The sequence below is a fragment of the Dermacentor albipictus genome, chromosome 1, assembly GCF_038994185.2.
Source record: "Dermacentor albipictus isolate Rhodes 1998 colony chromosome 1, USDA_Dalb.pri_finalv2, whole genome shotgun sequence".
Taxonomy (NCBI): Eukaryota; Metazoa; Arthropoda; class Arachnida; order Ixodida; family Ixodidae; genus Dermacentor; species Dermacentor albipictus.
Window position 1 is genome coordinate 449004712 of NC_091821.1, and position 22709 is coordinate 449027420.

Genomic DNA, 22709 nt, shown 5'->3' on the forward strand with positions numbered 1-22709 from the left:
CTGCCTTCTGCTCGCTGCCGCTGCAGCGCGCAGTGCATTCTGGTCTAGCGGCAGCCGCGTGAAATAGAACACGCTCTATGTCCGCGCCGGCGGCGTTGTGCTCGCCACGCGCGCCTAAGCACGCCGGCTACGCCGGGGCGCCGGACTGTAGAGTGCGCGCTTTTCACCGACGTCACTTAACCGCGCCGCGCGTTACGCCGGACTATATCTTGCCCTTTACGGTGACTGTCAACGCAAACAGGTCAGGCACTGCCCAATTCGCTTGCGCTGCTGATTGTCGCTCGTTAACAGATCGCCATGTGACGAGAAACGTGAGCAGTTTACGAGCTCGCGTTAGTGGTTTTAGCGCATCTCGACATGCAAATTTTATTTCTGTTCTTGTACGAGAAGGTGCACTGCTTTTCTTCTGCCAATAAAGTCACACGTCCTGTTCACTCACTTGTGGCTTGTTTGTGTGGGCCTCAGTAGAGGCTCTTTAGTCTCCTGGCAATTAAAACGCGGCAGCTGAGGCATGCCGCAAAACCAGTACGGCGAGCACAGCCCGTACCCAGCGTACGCCACTGGTAGAAAAGCGGCCATACTGAATATTGCGCAAAAAAAATGAATTTCCGCTTCCTGTTTAGGTAGCGCCATCTGTCGGGCCCCCTGCTAAGTTCCATGCGCTCCCGCTTCTTATTTTCGTACCACTGTGGAAGACACAGTTTCCCTTCTCTGAAGTTGGTTCTTTATTCTATGGTGCAACTTCGTGTATTGCAGTTTAGATGCTTTGTGTGCGTTGGCTAGTCCGCGTCGCAGTTGCCTGCCTGCCGCGGTGCACTCTTGAGCTCAGAAAGCTGGGACAGGAAAGATGTGTTCGACCTTCCTCTACTCAGCGTTGTGTACTGCACAGCCATTGTTCGTGATGGAGTACGTATTCGAGCGCACGACGGCCACGCAACGGATCGGCATTCTTGCACCAGCTCAAATCGGGAGCGCAACAGCGGCAACGCACGCCGATAGAGGCGCCCGTCTACTCGCAAATGGCGAGCGAGCAATGCGCCTGGCTATCTAGGTGCAATCTGGCGCAACTGAGAGATCAACAGTTGCCTACCGTTCTTCAATATGCGCCATATCCGCGTCGCTACCGCTTTGCCGCCAGGTGCACGCGTCGTGTGCATAGCTGGTAATAACAAAATTAGGCGATTACCAGCCCTCCGGTTTTGTCAAGATTACTTTGAGAGTATACGCTAGGCATTTAAAGTCGATTTAGGCCAAGTGAAATTTCGTTGCTGTTGACCTATAAGGAAATACAGTCTCTCGCTCTGAAACCTTTGTTGAGGACCGCATAACGTACGCTAGTTACTGCGCAAACAGTTACAAAAAATATTGCTTCCGAGTTCTGTCTAATGTTTGTTCACGATATCACTCAAGCTGTAACTTCTATTACGCTGAAGTTTTGTCATTTCCAACACGCGACGTACAAAAGGCAGATACAGGTCACCATACACTTCATTGTCATCTTTTGGCGCTGAGACAGGGTTCCCTGCGCTCTTTCGAGCGCCAGCCGTCCGTGGTTTCCGCTGTGCGGGTTTGGCGTCGCCTCCTTGAGGTTCCTTTTATTGCGAAAGCAATACTGCTAGCACTTTCGGCCCATCGGTGGTCGGGGCGCCTCCTTACACAGCTGCACGTCACGTGACCATGTGACGTCACGCCAGACGAGAGACGGGGCCCCAGCTCGCGGCATCGATGGTGGTGGCGAAGCCTTGCGCGGCGCTGCTGCGGCGCTACCGAGAGAGGGCGCTCGCTGGTGTGACGTCACGCCAGACCGAGAGACGGGGCCCCAGCTCGCGGCATCGATGGTGCCGCTGCTGCGGCACTACAGAGCGAGGGCGCTCGCTGGTGTGACGTGACGCTAGGAGGATAAATGGGGCTACAGCTCGGCTCCTCGCAGTGGTCGGCACGCTACCTTGCGCTATGTCGGATGATGTATAGCCATATGTTTAACAAAGAGCAACCACGTCCACACCATCAGCCGAACCAAGGCGCAGCCAAGGGCATTATTTTCGCAATCTTCCAGGCTTAACCAAGCTAAGCCTTCAGCCAATTTTTTTTTTCTAGCTGCGCAGTGCGCTTTCTCTCCCTGGCGTCTTTCGCAGGCTATCGTGCTGTCTTCATCCGGTTTTCTTCTTCCAGTTGGGCAGCGTCCATATGCACAGGTGCACAGCATAGCGTAAGGCCGTGTGGTAGTTTTGGGTCTGCCGTTGCGAACATGCACTTCACTAATTTTAAGATTGTGGCTCGTATCAGGTCAAATCAATTTGCTTTGGCGGTTGCCATTGTATGCTTACATCTGCTCTCAATTACGGGAGAGTCCTTATTTCGTAGATTGCTATCAACAAGAAGGTATGCTGGTGACTTCACAAACCATATACAAAAAAAGAGGCTGGTGGCAAATATATATCTTACCGCATTTCACTGCTGAAAGTACTGGCGCTCATCAGTACGATGGATGCTGCAACTGTACCGTGAACTTTTTCATGGCTTCCTAAGGTATAGTACGCCTGTACTGCGAAACACTTGCACGACTAGCATCCGTACATTTCAGAGCATCCAAACTCAGGCGCTATGGACCTGTATTGTACTCCCGATGCATGCATCTACAGTGGCTACCATAGCCATTGCACGAGGTCTGCCGGTTACGGCATACGTGTCACCTTACTCGGTTGCCATCGCAGCATGTGGCTCGCTTGCCTAGAGTGATGCCGTGTACAATGCACGTCAACATCCACGCACAGCAGCACGGCTCTCAAGAGCAGTTGTCATACCTGTGAAGTCTGTTGAACTCAAGAACAAGACATCCTGTCTGACGAGTCCTACAGAACCAGAGCTTTCTGCGATTGTAGTGGCACCAGGGCTTATTTGTTCAGGAGCGACAATCACCGCTTGACCATTTTTGGGTGACTCCACCGGAGGTAGCCCCTCCAAAGTATACAAAATTCAATGCGTGGCGGTTCAAATGAACATCCTGCGTCAAATATGCGGTATTGACATTATTGAGGAACAAGCGAATCACACGACATATTCTACAAGTGGTTGCCGGCACACTGTGGTATTAGCGGAAACGATCGCGCAGACTAGTTTACCAATGCTGCGCGTGACAGCTGCAGATATGTGTCATTTACACTAGCCAGAATAAAGCACCCGATACACTTCGCTCCATGGTGTGCCGTAGTACTACATTGGCCTTGTCAATATGCTCCACGAACCGTCGCGCACATTCCCTGCTTTCTAAGGCGTCAATACAGTATGTTGCACGAGCCGTGGCCATACTCGACAGCCGACCAGGTAGGCACCTGGTCGGCTGAACTGCGGCTTCAAAACTGTTCGAAAGAAGCCATCGCTGTTGTCCCTGGTTCCTGCTTGCCTCGACAGAGTGACCGTTTCGTGGACCTGCAGTGGCGTTTTGGCTGAGTATCGGGTGGTTTAAGGTGTCTCAATAACCGTATTTTAGTCCCTGGTTGATTGGCATTCCTTGCGTCAGCCTTCTTGAGCTGATGTCGACCAGTTCTCCTGGCCAGGCGCGATCCGCCTGGTCAGCATCCCTGTCACCTAATGAATTGCCCATAGATTTATTTTTTCGCAGTGGCTTCAGCACCATTCCTGTCGCGCTTGTGCCTACCAATGGAGGTTCCATAAGGATCACAAATCCACAGGCTGTCCAGAAGGCACTCAAGGCCACGTCCAACCACTTCCAGACCATCACTGATGTGCGAGCGTTCGGACGGGGAGGTATAGTGTGTCGCTCACCCGACCAGACCTGTGTAGAAGACCTCTTGAAATGCACTTCATTCGCATCCACCCCGGTGAGTGCTTTTATTCCGCCTCACCTTGCGTGCACCAAGGGTCTTGTACGGGGCGTAGACTCCCGATTAAGTCCTACTGAAACCCTGGACAAGCTATCCGCAGCAGGCGTCATTGCCATCTACCGTTGCAATCGACTGGCCAATAACGAGAGGGTTCGGACAGAATCTGTTATTGCAACGTTTGTGGGCACATCATGTCATTCTGAAATAAAGGTGTGGCCTCTTGTGTTCCGTGTAGAGCCGCTTGCGTCACGTCCAATCCAGTGTAAGAATTGTTGGAGATTTGGGCACAGCGCAGGAGGATGCAAGTCTAGCTTGCGTTGCCGCACCTGTGGGGATGGTCCTTCTTCAAGTGAATGCTCTACTCAATCTCCAAAGTGCTGCCTCTGTGGGGGAGAACACCCAGTGGACTATTCGCACTGCTCAGCTCGCGCTCAAGAAGTACAAATTCTTGAAATAATCGACCGCCGTCGTTGCTCCCGAAGAGATGCAATTTCAGTTATCAAAGACAGGGCCTTCGGATACTCTGGTGTTACAGCGCGCAACACTCCAAGCATGGATATTAACCTCTCGGAAGCAATTGACTCTGCTGTGGAAAAAGCAATGGCTAAAGCGATGGATAAATTGATATCCAGTCTCTCTGACTGCTTAGCGCAAATAATTTCCAGTCACATGATGCAAATAATGCAGCCCACTAGGACACCAATGCAGTGCCCAGAATCTAACGCCACACCTCGAACGCCTAGCAACGAGATAGAGAGGCCTTCCACAGTTGCAGAATATTCCACAGACACTACTCCGCTAGTCCAAACACGCGAGGATGAGCCCTCTTACTCAGACACTGCTATTGTCACAGACATGGAACTTGACACTCGAGCTCCCAAACGTATGGGGTACCCAATTTCAAAAACTATGAAAACAAAATCAAAAAAGAGTCTACCAACTCCTGTGCTTACAGAAAGTATTCTAAAGGCGGCAGTTGCCGCTGCTGTGCGTTCAACACCATTGGACAGTTGAAAGTGCTGCAGTGGAACTGTGGTTCTATATTTTCAGCTTCAACAGATTTATCTTGCCTATCTATTCAATTCAATCCAGATATCTTACTTCTTCAAGAAACGTGGCTTTCACCAGAGAAAAATTTTCATTTAAAAGGTTTTCGGTCCTTCCGATTAGATAGAGACTCGCGAGGTGGAGGATTAATGATACTTGTTTCCAGTAAAATTTGTCACAAGGCAAAAATTTCTTTTCAAATCATGGACTGCGACTGTGAAATTTTGGCCATAGATTTATGTCTCCCAGGATACCATCCATTTTCAATTATAAATGCTTATTTCCCCAGCGGTGTGCAAAGTACACGTCAACTTGATAGGGCTGTGGCTGCATGTAGAAAAGAAATTTTGTTTGTAGGGGATTTCAGTTCGCATCACGTGTCGTGGGGACACAAAACAGATTTGTGCGGTAAGCGACTTTGGGAGTGGACTATTGATAGTCACCTTTCATGTCAGAACACAGGACAAGTAACGTTTGTTAGAGGACCCTTCCGTTCAGCGTTAGATTTGACATTTTGTAGCGCTGGCATCAAGGTTTTGTCGTGGGTAGCGGTTGAATCAGCAACCAACAGTGATCATCTTCCTGTGTCATTTGAAATCAATTGTCAAATAACATCTTCAGATTACCAGGCATGCACATTTATGGACCATACGAAATTTAAGACTTTCTTGCGTTCTGCCCTTTCGAAACTTGCCAACGCCAATGATAAGTATATCGCTCCTACCATTTGCTCAATTCTAGAGGATTCCCGGAAGCAAGCTGAATTTGTCATCCCTTCGGCTAAAGGAACCGCTTGTCGTTGGTGGAATAATGAGTGTACGCGGGACTTGGAAAATGCTTCTACATAATCAGTGCCCGACCAATTGGAAAAATTATCAGTTTCATGCTGGTGTATTTAGGCGTACTGTTATTCGAGCCAAAGAGGAGTACGATATTAGACATTACGATTACCTGTCTAATTCAAAAAATAAGTGTGCTTTATTTTCATTCCTTCGTGCTAGGAAGGTGCTACCAACACCCTTAACATTAGAGTCAATTGTTTTGACCCCGCAGGAACTGAGCGCCTCCCTAGAAGGGATTGCCGAAGGCTTAGAAAATCGATTTACGGCCAGGCTTCCGGCTATTCATTCTACATTGGGTACTTGGGATGACTTTACTCCAATTTCCTTAGCTGAACTAAATGAGACTGCATTATGTTTACCGAATTCAGCCCCTGGCCCTGACGGCGTCACAAATGCAATGTTAAAAATATTGTTACATGAATCGCCTAACGTTCTTTTAGACCTGGTGAATTATTCAATTAAATATGCATGGATTCCGTTGCACTGGAAGCTTGCCAAGGTAATATTGATGCTTAAGAAACAAGAAGGAAGGTATGTATTGGAGAACATTAGGCCCATTGCGCTTACATCAAACGTAGTAAAATTCATTGAGAGGCTTCTTCACCGTCGCATCAAGAAATTTATTAATGATAATTCCATTCTTAGTCCCTGTCAGATTGGTTTCAGGGCCGGCTGCTCCGTCTGGCATGCCCACGTCGACTTAGAAAGCCGAATACAACTCGCTCGACGTCATAAGCAATACGCTGCTTTAGTGACGCTCGATATCGCTAAAGCATACGACACTGTGGAGCACACTATATTGATCAATCGGTTAACTTCCTGTGGTGTTCCTGGGTATATGGAAGCGTGGATTCGGTCATTCTTAGGTGAAAGAGAATTCTATTGCTACGAAAGCGGCGTTTCTTCTTCTAGACACAAACAAACGAGAGGCGTACAGCAAGGCTCAGTTCTTTCCCCGGTACTTTTTAATATTCGCATGAGCACACTACCTTGTCATCAAGAAATAACTACTTATGTTTACGCAGACGATATTGCGTTTTTTGCATCTGCAAACGACATCCACACGCTATACCAACGACTGCAAACTTACCTTTATGATCTGGAGAGGTGGTTAGATGCTAGTCACTTCACCCTCAATGCCAGCAAATGTGCTGTTCTCGTATTTCCGATACGTGACATAGTGCACATTTCATTGTCTTACCACCTTCAAGACATACCACAGGTGGAATTATTTATAACGCCTCCTCAACTGGCGCTCACACATAGATCATTTGACTGGGAAAGGTACCCGTGCAATTGGCATATTGCGTAGGCTGAGCAGTCGTCGAATAGGATTGAGAAGAGATACACTCCTAATGATATATCGTATGTACGTTCGCCCTGTATTAGAATTTGGTTGCGTGCTCTTCTCTGGAGTTCCAGCCTACATGTCCCGTCCTCTAATCCTCTTAGAAAGAGAAGCATTACGTCTGTGTTTAGGTCTTCCTAAATTTGTTGCAAATTCTATTCTTTATCTAGAATCCCGTGTTCCGCCACTATCGTGCAGGTTCCGGCTTTTGACGGTGCAGACGTTCTAAAGGATTTACGAATCACCACTGCGTCATTCCCAAATAATCTTTATTTCACAACCTGCGTTGTTTTTCGATGTCATCTGGCCGCGACTACATAACCCGCAAATTATATTCGTGCAAAAATTACTTGACTCTTTGGGCGTGCGCATATGCGATGTTCTTCCTATTACCGACAGAGCTGTTGCCACGGATATTCAATTTGATGACATCTTTCCTAATAATGCAAAATTACTTCCACACAGTATTCTAGACGGTATATTACAAGATCACCTGAAAAACCTTCAAAAAAACATTGTAATTGCTACAGATGCTTCACAATGTGAAGAAAAGTCAGGTGTCGGAATATTTTCCCCGATTCTCGATTGGCCATTTTCTCTTCGGCTGCCAGATTTCATACCGATTTTTTTAGCCGAATTCATGGCCGTGGTGCTTGCATTACGCAAATTAGGACCATCAATTACGTCAGCCGTGATAGTTACTGATTCTTTATCATTGTGCTCATCCCTTACTGCTTCTAGTGATTCTCGCGTGGTGAGGACATTTCAATCATTGGTACCTGGTTACTTGAGAAGCGTGCGTTTGATTTGGGTGCCCGGCCATAAAGGACTAATCATTAATGAAATTGCAGACTCTCTAGCCAAGGCATCGATAAGTGGCCCGATTCTTCCTTGCTGCCCTTTGACTGCTTATGTAACTGCAGCTAGATTTCGCAGGAGTATCATTATAAAGTCAGTATCAGGCTCCGCAATTACTAACTCTGTGGATTACGGACATCTCCTGCACCCTTGGAACAGAGATTTTTGCCGAACACGGACAATTGAAGTGTCCCTCACGAAGCTGCGCTGCCGTATACCTGCATTGAACTTCTACCTCCACAGGTCTGGTCTGGTCCCCTCACCATTATGCTTATTCTGTGGCGAAGCGGAGACAATCGACCATTTCATGTTGTCTTGCAGACGTTTTTCTATTATAAGAAAACGACTACTCGAAATCCCGCTTCGCTCTATTGGTCTGACTTTATCAGTGCCTGTGATCCTATCTTTTGGAGCCTCCATTGTTGGGTTCAGCAACAGAAATGTTTGCTTGGCGATCCAAAATTACCTCATTGAAACTAATCGATTTCCATGTTAGATTGATCGTTCTCCCTCCCATCCATAGCTTTCTTTTATTTCTTATCTTTTATTAATTATTATTGTTATTATTATTATCTTATACCCGGTTTTCATGTGATTATTTCCGTTTTTTTTTTCTCCAAACACAAAACGTTTACTTTTAAACTCACACGCCGAAATTGTTAACTCCCTTGTTATCATTATTATTTTAGGCACCTAATTAAGCCGCCCGATTCTTCGCCAATGCCCCACTGTGGGTATGTGCCACGGCCACTCAGGACAACAACAACAACTGAATGGACCGACATCCCTACCTGGCTGAACTGAACGGAAACGAATCCGGCGCAGTGCGCGCGATGCCCTTTCCTGCCCTTTTCCTCCCCGGCGGAAGCTAAAGGTCTCTAAGTGGTTGTGCGCGTGGCGTGAACGCACGCCTATGCAGCTGGACGGGCTGGAATCCTTAAGGACTCAAGCCTCCGGCGCCGGTGCAGCTGTCAGCTCATCAAACCGCCCTTTCCCACGGCTGCTCTGCTCTGGGGGCAACTGCGTTTTTGCGCGTCTATGGCAATGTCATTTGTGGGCTAATGTAAGTTTCGATTGAAAACACGCCCAAGGTGTGGCGCGATTGAGGACGTGGAAAAAGTACTCACGTCATCGAAGCCCGTTTTAGTGGTCTTATGGTACTAGACACCACGGACGCTTAGAAACAAACTCTGGCCATGTTGCCAAAAAAGCCGAATCGATTCCGTACAGTACGGGACAAGAGTGGAGGGAGCGTTCCTCCACGTTTCCATCGCAAGCTAGTAACTGGAAAGGTGCATTTGGCAGCATCCGGCGCCAACATGAAAATCTGGGCTCCAGCAGCGCACCGGATTCAATTAAGGAAACGTACGCCATTAGTGGAACCCTGTGACCGCAACATGCAGTTTCGGTGGCGTGGTCAGACTCCTGTTTCACGTTTGAAGGTGCACTGCGCTTGGCCAGCGTTATAAACGAGTAAGGTAAAAGGTGCTGCTGTAATAATTTGTGGTAATCTCGAGTCAACGTGACTTCGTACCGTCATTGCAGAGTCGACAGCTACCTAAAAAGCCAGAAAAGTGCAACACAAAGCTTTCGTGTCGGTACTATTTTATCAGCATTGGCACAGCATAGGAGAAAACAGTTTGCTATCACCCATGAAATAGTAAATTGTTCCGCTAATATGTGAAGACAGGGACATGCACATTAAGATAAGTGTCATCTAAAGCAATATCTTTGTATGATGACACGGGAATTCGGATCAGGGGAGAACTTCGTACAAGCTGATTTTTTACCCGTTAAAATTGAAACCATCATTGCTTGGGTGCTTAGATATTTCCTTTTGCTCATGACGCTATCAGCGAATCAGATGTGTGCTGTTCGTCATAGCCATTTGGTAAGCAGAATGACAAAATGTAGTTTGAATTAAGTTCGAACAAGATCATGATCATAACGATCGTGATGATCATGACGATCATGATGATCATACCAAAGATCATGACGGGAGCCTTGCTCCCGCCCATGTAGGGGAGGGTGTGTGCCCAGATGGGTTCACGATGTATAATTGATTAAACTGCTGACAAAATGGGGACGGTGGTAATAATATCTTCACCATCACACATTCACTAAGAAAGTATCGTTATCTGAACCGGCAACATTGCATCAGCCATGTTTCTAAACAGGGTGCCACTCACTCGGTACGCCCCCTGAGTGCGTGATCGAGAGAAGCGGTGAAGGTGGCAGACAAGGCGAGGAAGGAATGACAATAGTGAAAATGATAAGTTATCAAAATCAACGATGTCGTTGCAACACATACAAACAAAAAACGGTGGGGGGGGGGAGAGCAGATACAGGTCGTTATCATTCACAATACACCGTAGTAACGGCAACGACGTCTGTTTGCATGCAAGCTTGGAGGCTTTGTCCACCGCTTTCTAGATCAGGCGATTTGGAAAGACCTCCCGAGCCGCACGCTTGACGGACTGCAACTGGGCCTCTTAAGGCGACGATGTTGCAGATCCATTGATGGTGCTTCTCAGCAGGTGAAGGGGCACCCGTCTCTTCCCCGGCACGGCCGGCGTCTGGTCTTTGAGCTCGTAGTAGAAGTAAGCGCTCACGACTCCCACGAAGTAGAGGAAGAGCACAGCGATGACCAACAGCATGGTTACTTGTCGCTGACGCACTTTGGTGTCACGGTTCTGCGCGCGCAAAGGCAGAGGTTCGGCGAAGAATAAAGAAGACGTTTCCGATTCGGTGTACTATCCACAAATAAAACTCTTAAAAAGACGTTTGGGCTAGCTTGTTGTCGGACTAATGTAGGACCACACTTCTACAAAGCTACGAAGTCAAAGCAATTTCACCCTTACGGGTGCCGGTTCGTGCCATAGCTAAGACCATAAACTTTAAATAATAGGGATGGATATAGATGACCTTTCCGACGGCGTCTTCTTGTGGCAAGGAAGCATGCCAACACAAAAAGAGAAGGCACAAAACTGAGTCAAATAAATACCCATGGCTACCACTGCTAAATTCTTGTGCAAGGTGTTTTGAAGCACACCAAATGGTCAGAATTGTGCGCTGTTTTCAACGTCTTTTCTCATCGCTGGTGTTGTGCAATAAGCTCTCTGTCATGTACAGTAAAGAAGACGGTTGTACACCCTTGAGAGTAACGTTGTTATCCATAGGATTTACTAACACTAACAAGAATCCAATATTACTGTGAATCTCCAAGAAATCGTAATGAAAGTGTCCAATTTTTGGGTATTCATGTACATATGTGAACGCTGTTAACGCTCCAAATAGCAGCGAAATATTAGCTTTTGCAAGTGTTTTCTTGCTCTTATTGAAGAGTGCATATACCAACTGAACTCTACCAACTGAACTATACCAAAGATGTTCTTTCTGATACGTCAGCGACGAAAGTTCTCACTCTTATTTGCAATGCGCCTTGAGTAACAGGCCCCTTTTGTTTTATTTCTTTGGAGCAGGGGCATGAATATGGATTACGTAACGTATCGATGACGCGAACGGATTTGTCAACAGTTTCGTTGGAACAATAATAAAAAAGTAGCAGTATCGCCAAAAACCGAAGCATCGATTGCGATAGCAAACTGGTATACATCTAGATGAAGTAAGGATAGTAGATTTATCAGCCGTATAAGCTTGTAAACAATGACTAAACAAATTATGAAGCATAGTGTCGCGCGCGCACAGGCAAGTAAGAACTCATCTCACGCGATGACCGCGGACACTTGCTGTCAAAGCGCTGGAGTGAGGAAACGCGGTAGCAGCAGCGAGCGAATTTACGTTTGTGCTGCGTCTCGCCACAATGCAATCTAAGCCGCCAAAACACAGCGCACGGGTGGACTCTGTCCTCGTCGTAGATGGCGTTCAAGATACAGAGACCCGGACGGGCGGGCGCGGCCGCCCGGGCAGCCTGGAGTAGAACGCAACACCCCCCCCCCCCCTACTTCGTATCGCCCCGGAAGCTTGCGCTCGACGGTAGACGGCGCGCTTCCTGTCCGCTTGGAAGAAAAGTAGCGAAAGGACAAACTGAGGCATACATGAGGAAAGTTCACAATAGCAGTCCAGAAACATTGGTTGTGGAAATTCATCGTGCGTTTTGTTTTTCATTGCGATGGCGTTAAGGGCCCCGTGTCGCATAAAATCAGGTGTGGGCCTCCAGCGTCAGAGGTCGTTTCGGCTAAAAGATATTTGAACCACCCAGAGCCACGCCCTCCATGTGTCACGAGGAAGTTACTGAACTAACGGTGTGTCTCAAGCTAAAATGCGTAGAAAAATCATAAAGTACGACTTGCACAGTACCTACAGACATGATAGTTTTTGAAATGTAATTTTAATTTACTAGAAAATATAGTTCTCTTACATGAAAACTGAAACCCCTTTTCCGGCGTTTCTACCATTCATGGACTGGCGACGGGGTTCGCCATTCGCGCGCGCCGGCGCGTGGATATCTCGGAGTCCACGGAGCGGCCCGCCCTCTTCGTTGAAACACTTCCAGAAGGCGCTCGCCTCCACCTCACCGCGGCCCACGCAAGGGGCCCCGATTCTACCAGAAAGCCTGCCAACATGCATAGCGTTCGACGCGAGCGTTTCCAGGTAAACATTACGGTTACACACGCTGCAGTTGCCGTGAAGCGTGAGAAGCAGTCAGGATCTTTTAATGCTATCGCGTTGCGCTCTTAAAGGCGAAGCTTAAGCGTCCTCCAAATTTTCATTTATTTTTTTATTTTTTAACATAGGTAGGACATTAGGCAATATAATAGGAAGAGCTCGGTGGCGCAACCCATCACCGCGTTGCAAAGGGGACGCTCATAACATCCATCCTTTGTCGCTTGCGTGCGCGATATTGAGACACGATTGCCGGATCGCCCTCGCACCTTTAACAGGCACACACAGAATACGGCGCTCGGCGACGACTTTGTCGCCCTTGAACTTTAACGAAACCTCAGGGCAATGGCGATGGGCTAAATGCGCCTGGAGTGTCCGTATAATTGCTATCGCAATAAACTGACCCGTAACACAATATCGGGTCGACAGAAAGTGGAAGTGGCTCGTTGCAATCGGTTGTTTTTTCATAAAGCACGTAATGCTTGTGGACAAGAATTCTCAGAGCTGCCGAAGGCGCTACTTACCAAAGCTTCCTGTTCTTTGTGCTCCACTTCGCGCAGCAGCTCACGCAGCGTAGGAGCGCGGCGGGCACGTTTGGGTTGTGGTCGCAGAAGTCCAATGATTTTCATGGGAGCCCACATCAGAATGCGCTGCAGGCAAAGAAGCGACAATGTAGACTTAATGCGGGCCGTATTGATTCAACCCCGTTTGAAGTTATTAAGCCCTGCTTGTTTAAGAAAGCGGAATCACGCATCTACAGTGATTTGGATTCACGCATACGCATGCGCCACACACTACATTAGTAAATTAGATGAGTAAGAAGAAATCACTAGTTTAACATAAATATACCGAATTTAGAGCTCACGCAGCAAAGGTGAAGCGCGTGGTTCTTCCATGTCAACATGCTTGGTAAGATTCCCAAGTTAAAATATAGCTGGTAGTGAAGCTTCCACACGAACCCATACGTTCGAAAGATTGGTGGTTTAGCTGCGGTTCATGGTGCTTAGCACCGTCTGTGTGACGATAGCACACTCCTGGCAGCAAACAAAGTACTGTGACCCCGTTTCCGTTAAAAACAGAAGTGGCGTCATTTTGTTCTCAAAGGCACGAAACTTGATTGTTGGCCAGCCGTTAGAGCTGTATATTCAGATGCCCCGCCATTCGACTTGATGGGAGTTTGGCGCGGAATGCGATGCAGCAAAATGCCAGCCGCAAGGCTGTAGAAATTGCAGCCGTGCAAAGGACATGCTTTCTTCAGAGGCCGACGAAAGTTTTGGGTGTGGAGTGCTGGCCCCATCGTCGAATGCCAAGCCAGTCGCCCAGCGCAGCCGCACGAAAACAGCTAAGTAAGCAATTATCTGGCGCTCGTAAATGACTACTACTGAAAGAACAGATTAAGCAACGACCAAACTGCACACGTCATCAAATTCAAACGTCGACAAGCAAAATAACACATCGAGTGAGGGGGTGTATTGCAACACGTGAACTTTACGAGTGCATCTTTCTGCACACTTCAAGAGCTGCATTGCAAAGCAAATGATAGCACCCTTCTTTGAGTGGCCACTGAAATAAAATGCTATTTATTAGTAAGCATAAATCAAAGCACAGATTAGGGATTTAATTCGCTACATAACTCGAACTACCTCTCGTATTAAATAAAAAAAAACGTTTTCTTTTCCAATGTTTGTTACCTCCTCACATCGTCGCCCTTCAATCGCTGCTCAAATACTCGCCCTTGCTGATTTTAGTGTCAAATTTGTTCTCAACCGCTCTTCGCGTCAAGCTACGCGACATATTTGGATCGACCTCGAGATTTCTACGGGACGCTTGTGCATGAAAAATTCTCGTTTTGGATATCGCCAACAGTCTAGCTTAATATCAGCAATGGTGCGTCTTGCTGCAAGCTTAACGCCGGTGGTGCACCGTATGATGTGAACGACGCGCCGTCGCTGAGTCGCCAGGTGGCAGAGCTGGCAGGAAAAGGCTGCCTTCTACAAGGAAATTTTTTGGCCTGCCTCAACATTTCTCAAACCGAATACGCATGTCAAAGCGAGAGTTGTTCTTTCCCACAGCGTGATTTGGTAGCTACAATCCATATGATCATGAGGAAGTAGTACCTTGGCGCATAAGCGCACTAGGACGTTTACTAAAAATTAATGGCGCTACAGTCTGATAAACTTCACTACTGCTCTTTAACCATTTCGGGTAGAATGATTCATGCAGGAATCACAATGTTTTAGAGGTTGCATTTGACCTCGAGAAAAACAAGCATAGCCTTAGAGAAACACCAGCGTCAGCAATGCAACTACATTATCTGTCGACCCTGTGCCGCAGGTAAAGATGGCCTTTCCTGATATTTTGTAAAGTTGCTGAGTTTAGAATCTTGTGCGGTATCTTTGGAGCCTTCTTCAAATTTCTTACCAAACCTCCCGCAGCAGGAAAATGGTTTTAGATAATGTGTAGTCATAATATATGCCATTATCATAGAGAATTCAGAAATCTGAAAAAGCCATCCTGTTTTTAAAACATTCATTTGATGGCAGTTTACGTTAAAGATCTCCCATTCAAGGCCAAAATATTAACAAATATTTGTATTTTCTTGTCGCTACGATGTATACAATATAAAATTTTCAGTTGATAGAAAAACATTGACCCTGAAAGGTATGACTTCAGCGCAGAAATTAAGATGTTGATAAGTTACTTCTTGGTTATTAGCCAACTGGTCCTATACTTTGCAGTGGGAGGTCTGCCTGCCTATCTATGTAACCCTGGTGCAAAGACACTATCGGAGTATCACCAATAAGCGAGCTTTTGTAATGTTCAAATCTACAGAAGTTGTTCACAAATGATGAATGCTGTGTATCACATATCTTTATCATTGCATGCACTGTGCACATTGTTGCCTACTGACGTATTTGTTTAATCATGTACTGGTGCTGCTGCATCGTTTATATTTTATGGGAAGGTAAATAATTATTGCCAATACAGTTTTTTCAGTTATTTCGTTGCGGCAAATATAGCGGCTAATGATGCAGTCCGAGGTCATACCAAGCAGGTAACGGCGAGAACCGATCGTATTCCGGCGCCAGTCCCAAAACGAGACAGAGGCATCCTAGAAGATTACACATTGGACAGCAAAAAATACCCACCACTTCACCCCACGCATAGCATTCAGGAGGCCTAACAGCCTGCCCAACGGAGACTGCAAACAAATGCGTTCTCATACACCACTTTATGGCAAAGGAAACATCCGATACTACACGAATGCAACTGTCAGTTCTGCGCAATAACCGTACGCTCTATCGCATGGTATGGGAATGCAACGGCCTCACGGAAGCGCCAGCGAATAGAGCGCCGATAGAAAAGAAGTGGGAGGAGCTGCTGATCAGCGCTGACCCGGACGACCAGCGACGACTGATTGACCGAGCAAAGCGGGCAGCAGTATGTGGTGCCATCCGGCACGAAGAAAGCCACCCACCCGAGGGCGGCATACACGAGATCGCCGGTTCTATCTGTTTATGAAAATGTGTTTCATCATCATTGTCATCTCCCATTTCTTTTTTTTTATAGCAACACTGTTAAGCGATACTTTCCACAGCATCGCGTCCGTGTGTTAACGCAACACTATCATCATCAGTATTGGCTCCAGCATTGTCGTCTTCTTCCACAGGTGGCTCGTTGGCGCCCCTCGGCGCTACCGCGCGAACGTGCTCGTGCCACTGCTCCGCGGTCGTCGTCGTCATATTTAATTATTAATAATGAGAAAAATTACTATTACAATTTAAATTGTTGCTACTAAACGAAACTATTAATGTATAATTAATAATAAGACGAAGACGTGCGCGTGTGTGTGATTATGTGCCTGTGTAGATACGAAACTTCCCATACGTGGACCGATCCCGAAGATGGTGCGACGCCAGGCCGCGCCGCGGCGGATGTGCAGTTCGCCATTAAGGAGCCCACATACACAGCTTCACTGGTGACAGAGTGGAAGGGCACTGATATTTTTATTTACGGAAGGGTGGGCCAGCGTGAGGTGTTTGTAAATCCCTGTAGCCCGCTCTTTATCGCTTTACTAAGCTCATGTACTTGCAGGCTAAAAAAAAAAAAAAAGGTACGCTCACTATATCTTGACTCTAAATGTGACAAAAACACAGCTGTCGTACATTTTTGCACGGCTAGGGTACGCGAACGAAAGGAATAATTGGAGCTTGTGGCAAGAAGTGGAGAGGGTAAATCATTCCTACGGGGGCGCACAATACGGAGGAAAGTTGGTGAAAGATAGAGTGTCATCCACATGACTGTAGCACGAAAATACAGAGAGAGCCACAAGGGCTTGTATGACAGGTAGCTTCGCAGTTGCATAAGAATTCCTCCCGAACCAGGGGGAATGTTTCTTCAACTGCGAAGTTTTTTCTTCTTCTGAGAAACCAACATGGTTTTCTTTGTATCTACTTGCTTACAGGCGAGTGGAGGAGATTTTTTTTCTTTTCGAGAGGTGGAGATGTTATATAAGGTCTCGCGCCATAGTAGCTGACGAAACAATCGAGAACACGTGCTCTTGTGGAAAATCAACCAACCCACAAGCACAGGTTGTATTGAGCGCTTGTATACAGAAAAATAACTAAATGGACCGTTGCGCATCCATTTAGATATTAAATAAGCCGGAAGGAACAAGCAGTTCTAGCGAGAATGTTTCCGTCTGGTCCGTGATTACAACTCATTTCGGTTGCCTGAACCTCGTTTCACTTCTCCCCAACATCGCACAATACACGCAGCTCTGGATCTCCAGCATGAACACTTCATAAGTGCCAATTGTCATCTTTTTAAGCACAGAAGATCAACAGCTGTTAGAGAAAACCACACCTCATGAGCCAACACACTGTATTTGGCGCGCTGTAGACAATGTAGAGGGCTTCACCAAGGGCAGGAACTCTTGTGTTTGAAGGAAATTATGTAGGTTTGAACAACAAAGACAATGACAATCGGTAAACTTTCTATCTCATCGAGCATCGGTGTTAGGCCTGCTAAATCAGTCGTTCCCCATATTAGAATAAAATTTCACCGCATTTGCTCCCCGCTTCTCGCTATCGACGGTTAAAAAGCTGTGCTTTCTTGTCTATCAACCAGCTTATCTCGGTCTCACTCCAGTGCTGAATGATCAACGCCTTACTAAGCTATGAGGTATAAGTCATATCAATAAAGGAGCACCAAACATCATTGCCGCATGTGCTGCACCAATAAAATTCCAAACAGCGCGACTTTCGAAAGCTAGACTTGCTAGCATTCACCGTATTCACAATGGGGTAGTGGAAGAAAGCGCTTTCCGAATCGTGCAAAGGCGTGCAACGTCAATAAACGCTCGCGCGTACTTGTGGATACAATCTCTGTGCGACGCACCCGAGCTAAAGACAAGTGCGCGCCAGGGGCTGCGCTAGATTCATCATCATCATCATCATCAGCCTGGTTGCGCCCACTGCAGGGCAAAGGCCTCTCCCATGCTTCTCCAACAACCCCGGTCATGTACTAATTGTGGCCATGCCGTGCCTGCAAACTTAATCTCATCCGCCCACCTAACTTTCTGCCGACCCCTGCTACGCTTCCCTTCCCTTGGGATCCAGTCCGTAACCCTTAATGACCATCGGTTATCTTCCCTCCTCATTACATGTCCTGCCCATGCCCATTTCTTTTTCTTGATTTCAGCTAAGATGTCATTAACTCGCGTTTGTTCCCTCACCCAATCTGCTCTTTTCTTATCCCTTAACGTTACACCTATCATTCTTCTTTCCATGGCTCGTTGTGTCGTCCTCAATTTGAGTAGAACCCTTTTCGTAAGCCTCCAGGTTTCTGCCCCGTAGGTGAGTACTGGTAAGACGCCCTATATTAGCGCCGCGCTACCGAAACTAATCCCTGGTTCAGCAACTGACCTTAGGAAGATGGAGTATGGGCAACTCCGCAGGCCTCTGGACGCCGTGGCGACGCTTGCGTTCTTCGCTAGGCGACAGAGGGGCGCCGATTTCCTCATCCCGCTCGCCAGTTGCGATGTCAGTTGTGTCCTTCAAGGCGCTGGTCGAGTGTTTCGCCACTACCTTGTCTTGCTCGCCAGTCGGCACAGTGTCGGAGAGAACGGCCTCTGGATTCGGCGGTATGACTTCTTGTCGAGGCGGAGCCGTTCCCGCGCCGGCAGGGTGCGGCTGTTCTACTGAAGTGGTTGGGCCCACTGGTGCGGCTGGGCCCACTGGTGCGGCCTGCGCCACGGCATTCGCGCCTGCTGGCGGCTTGGAGGCCGGTGCGGCGGCGACGTCCTTTTGCTGCTGCGTAGGAGGCGGCATCCCGAATGCAACGTCCCTGTGCTAGCCTGGCCCTTTCTTCTGTGCTCGAGCAAAGCGCGCGCTGCCTTGAAGGGGGCAGATCCGGTGATGATGTTCGCTGCCACTTCTTGCCTGTTTGCTTGCTTTCGTGCTGGCTTGCTTGTTTGCTTGTTCTATGGCAGGCTATAGAAGCCCTTGGAGGTGCGCACGCTGTACCTTGACAAACTCCCGGATCAGTTGTCCGTTTTACAGCGAAGCTAATAATGTGACTATAGAAGCGCCTGAAAACGTTATATGTTAGTTTGAACGGTTTTCTGGGGGAACTAGCTAATTCATGAAGTCTATATTTGAATAAATGTGGAAAGTAAAGTGGTCGTATGCAGTGCAATTTCTGTGTGCGTGTGTGTGTGTGTGTGTGTGTGTGTGTGTGTGTGTGTGTGTGTGTGTGTGTGTGTGTGTGTGTGTGTGTGTGTGCGCGTTTGTGTGTGTCAATAAGCCGATATATGAAAAGTTGCAAAATTGTCACTTTTGGTTCGTTTAGATACGTTATATTGAACGCTTGAAAAATTTCTCCGGTTGCCTGAGGGCGCCGAAACGATATAAATCTTATAGCTTCAGAAAACGTCTGACACTCTGTGGGAGACATATGCGGAAAGTTTGAAGTGCGCAAGGTAATATGAGCTTAGAAAATAATTACTAAATGCTCGTTTTCACCCATTCTTTCTTTTGGTATACAAGACATGTTGCTGCTGTCCGAGCGTCCGAGACATTTCCAAGCCTGAAAGTAGCCCACAAATATACGCAATATTGCCGCGCAAATGGCTGCTCAAATCACTTTACGTGTATTCGCGGGCTTCTTTCACTCCCAGAAAAACACGGCAAAGCAGAAAGCGGTATCGAGAGTTTCTTATGTTGCGCTATAATTTTCTTATTGACACTTTTAATTTTATTACATTGTTTGAGAAGCTCATTGTTTAGTTAATATTCATTATGTAATTAGGCGGTATGGAACAAGGTATACTAAGTATATCCAAGCGACGGTAAACATTACCTTTATTTTGTCCAGCTCGTGCTATTTGAATATTTTAAAATCTTGGTGCATGATAGTTGCGACACCGAAACACACACGCCCACAGACGTGCACACACACAAAGAGGAAAGGAAATTGAACAACAAAAGTTTTAGCTTGAATAGAAAAAGCTTTTTTTTGGCCGCGCTTTGGGCAAGCATGACAAGATTTGGGCACGATAAGCTGCAGTGTTTTCAGGTGCACTGGAACCAGTGCTCCTTCAGCACATGGGATTAGTCTAGCCACGTTGCCTCACTTCTGAAGCCTGGCAAAGTCTCCATAGGGAAAGTGATGGTGCGGATTGCCATGACGCACCTTGAGTGGCATCTCGAGAGATGCAACGTTTATCCCGTAAACTATAGCTGGCTTCCGACGCGGTCTATCAACAATAGACAATGTGATTGATCTCGTGACGTCGCCACAACACCAGAAGTGCTATGAACGATTATCCCCGACATTATTTCTAGATGTCAAATGAGCGTACGGTAGCGAGGCTCATCACGCTATAATGGGCGCTTTGTAGGCTGAGGAATCGCAGGTCACATTTACTATTGGACACGCAGCTGGCAATATCTTTCTTCGTCATGACTAAACACGGATCAATGTCGTTCCATTCGAGATAGCGTGGTGTACCTCTGGGCCCTCCGAGGTGCTGAGTCCTACATGTTACAATCTTGCGCTGACCGGTCGTTCGGAGTCACTGTTCGGAGTCACCGTTCGGAGTCACACGCAGAACTCCTCCAACACGGCACGGACCTCCTGAACTGTGATTTCTGCGTCTAGCGCGGTGGGCGGCTCTGTGATATATGGGTACGGACGATACTGTGAGCTCGAGCCTGACGGGATAAAGCGCGTGTCGAGGTTCTGGAGGAGGCTCGACACGCGCTTTTAACTCAGTTAAAAGGGCGTGTTAAGCGCGTGTTAAGGCAGTTAACTCCTGCAACCCGTGGTTGCAGGAGTTAACTGCCTCTGCCTTCAATAAAGAAAGAAATTTGTTTGAGGTCTAACAAATCAAACAAGTGCCGAGCCAGCCCGGACTACACTGCGTAGGAATACATTCAGGTGCAGAAGCTCCGCTCCCGCGCGTAGCTTTCGTGTCATATCTAAGAGAAGTTATGGGCGAGTATAATGTCGCTGTGCGTAAATGCATAGTCACGTGGTACTTTTTCATGTCTACCACACTGTTATTTCGCATCCAGGAAAAACTTAAGCAAGTGCAGCTAAAATCAGGGGGAAAACGTTTGATACTTCTCGATATATAAGTTCTAGAACTTCTACACATAAGATTCAGCGAATAAATCAACGCTATAAATGTTGGTTGTACTTTATTGTAAATAGCAGCTGAGCTCTTAGTAAAATAACTTGAGTTACTCTCGAGCACCACGAGCAGTATTAAGTTTGTTACGGTCCCGTATCGTGCAGGGAATTTGTTTTAAATTGGCACGACTTAGTTAAAACACACTGTAAACTTATTCCACCACTAATCAGCGGCAGTTAAGCTGAAAATAAACTTTTCTATGTGTTGATTCTACGCGAACAGTAGCAAGCGCTACTTGAAGGTGCCAAGTTCGCCTATATATTTTATTATTAGGGAAGGGGTCGAGCCGGCCTATTGTTTCCCAAGCACCATTTCTGGCTTACTAAGCTGCTTTTTTCGCGAAAGTTAGAAAGCGAACAAGAATGAGAATATATGGCTGCAGAATCGACCCATCACTGCCATTCGTACCTGTGCTACAAAGTGCCATGCGCAGATCCTGTGTTTCTGTGCAACCTTCACCGGAAGGCAAACTGGATGTTTGTCTGCCAGCTAACCTCTCCACATTTCGTACCTCGTTTGTCTCTATTTCTTAAACAATATCAGTTGAGAACATTTTCTTTTGATACGAGGCTCCGAAAGTAGGTTTTCGTGGGAAGCTATATTTGCACTGAAGCTCTTAGGGCCTTCGAGCGTACATATTAGGTTAATATAGTGTTCGTTTCAACCGCTACGCTGAGCGCGCAGTTTGCTGTGTGTGATCCCACTTTCTCTCCTCATACGCGCCTACTTGCTCTTTCTGTTCTCCTTCTTCCGAACCAGGTTAGCCAAACATACTTATCTCGGGTTAACAAGTCTGACTTTCTAAGCAGCCATGGTTCTTCTCTTGAAGGCAATGTGAAAAAAATATGAATGACTCAAATAAATAAATGTGCACATAATATCTAGCTTAAATTGACCAAGTCTAGCAGTGTTTATGTACGCAATTGGGACTATGACGTAAGTGTGCAGAAATGAGCGGATGATAATCCGTCGTCGGCTTCGATGTTGTCAAGAGTCAAAGACAAATCCTGTGGTTATCGTCAGAAAAGAGCCCCTTTTTGCCGCGTAAAAGCGAGTGGTTGTTTAGGGAGAAGCTGTATTAGTTATTGAACTTAATCTCTTTGCTGGATAGCTTAGCAATGAAGTATACCTTGCAGTCAAAGTCCATTTGGAGTTCGCAATGCCAGGTAACGGTTTCCCGCTTTACTAGTATTTTCCAGCGAAAGGCTCTAGATTAGACATCCAAGCTGACCACATTGTGACGTTTCTCGCGCAGCATCTCGAACTAACTGCCTTTCTTTACCTTAATCAGGAGATCTAAGAGCGTTACATCAAAGCTGAAAGTGTTGTGAAGTAAGTTTTCATGTGTTACGTGCAAATTCCCATTCAAGCAAGAACTTGATCTGTAGGGAATTTCTTCCAAGCGGTTGCGTCGCAGATTTCCGATGCGTTCTTTCAGTCGTATA

At 46.9% G+C, this 22709-nt stretch overlaps 1 protein-coding gene across 1 annotated transcript; it reads right to left on the bottom strand.

Moving 5' to 3' along the window:
* Positions 1–9528: 9528 nt before the first annotated feature.
* On the bottom strand, positions 9529–18932 carry LOC139059295 (uncharacterized). Its single transcript, XM_070537500.1, has 3 exons — positions 18494–18932; positions 13091–13216; positions 9529–10633 (listed from the first exon to the last, which is right to left on the bottom strand). The coding sequence occupies exons 1-3, from the start codon at positions 18896–18898 to the stop codon at positions 10433–10435; spliced, it is 732 nt and encodes a 243-aa protein (XP_070393601.1). The 5' UTR covers positions 18899–18932; the 3' UTR covers positions 9529–10432.
* Positions 18933–22709: the final 3777 nt, after the last annotated feature.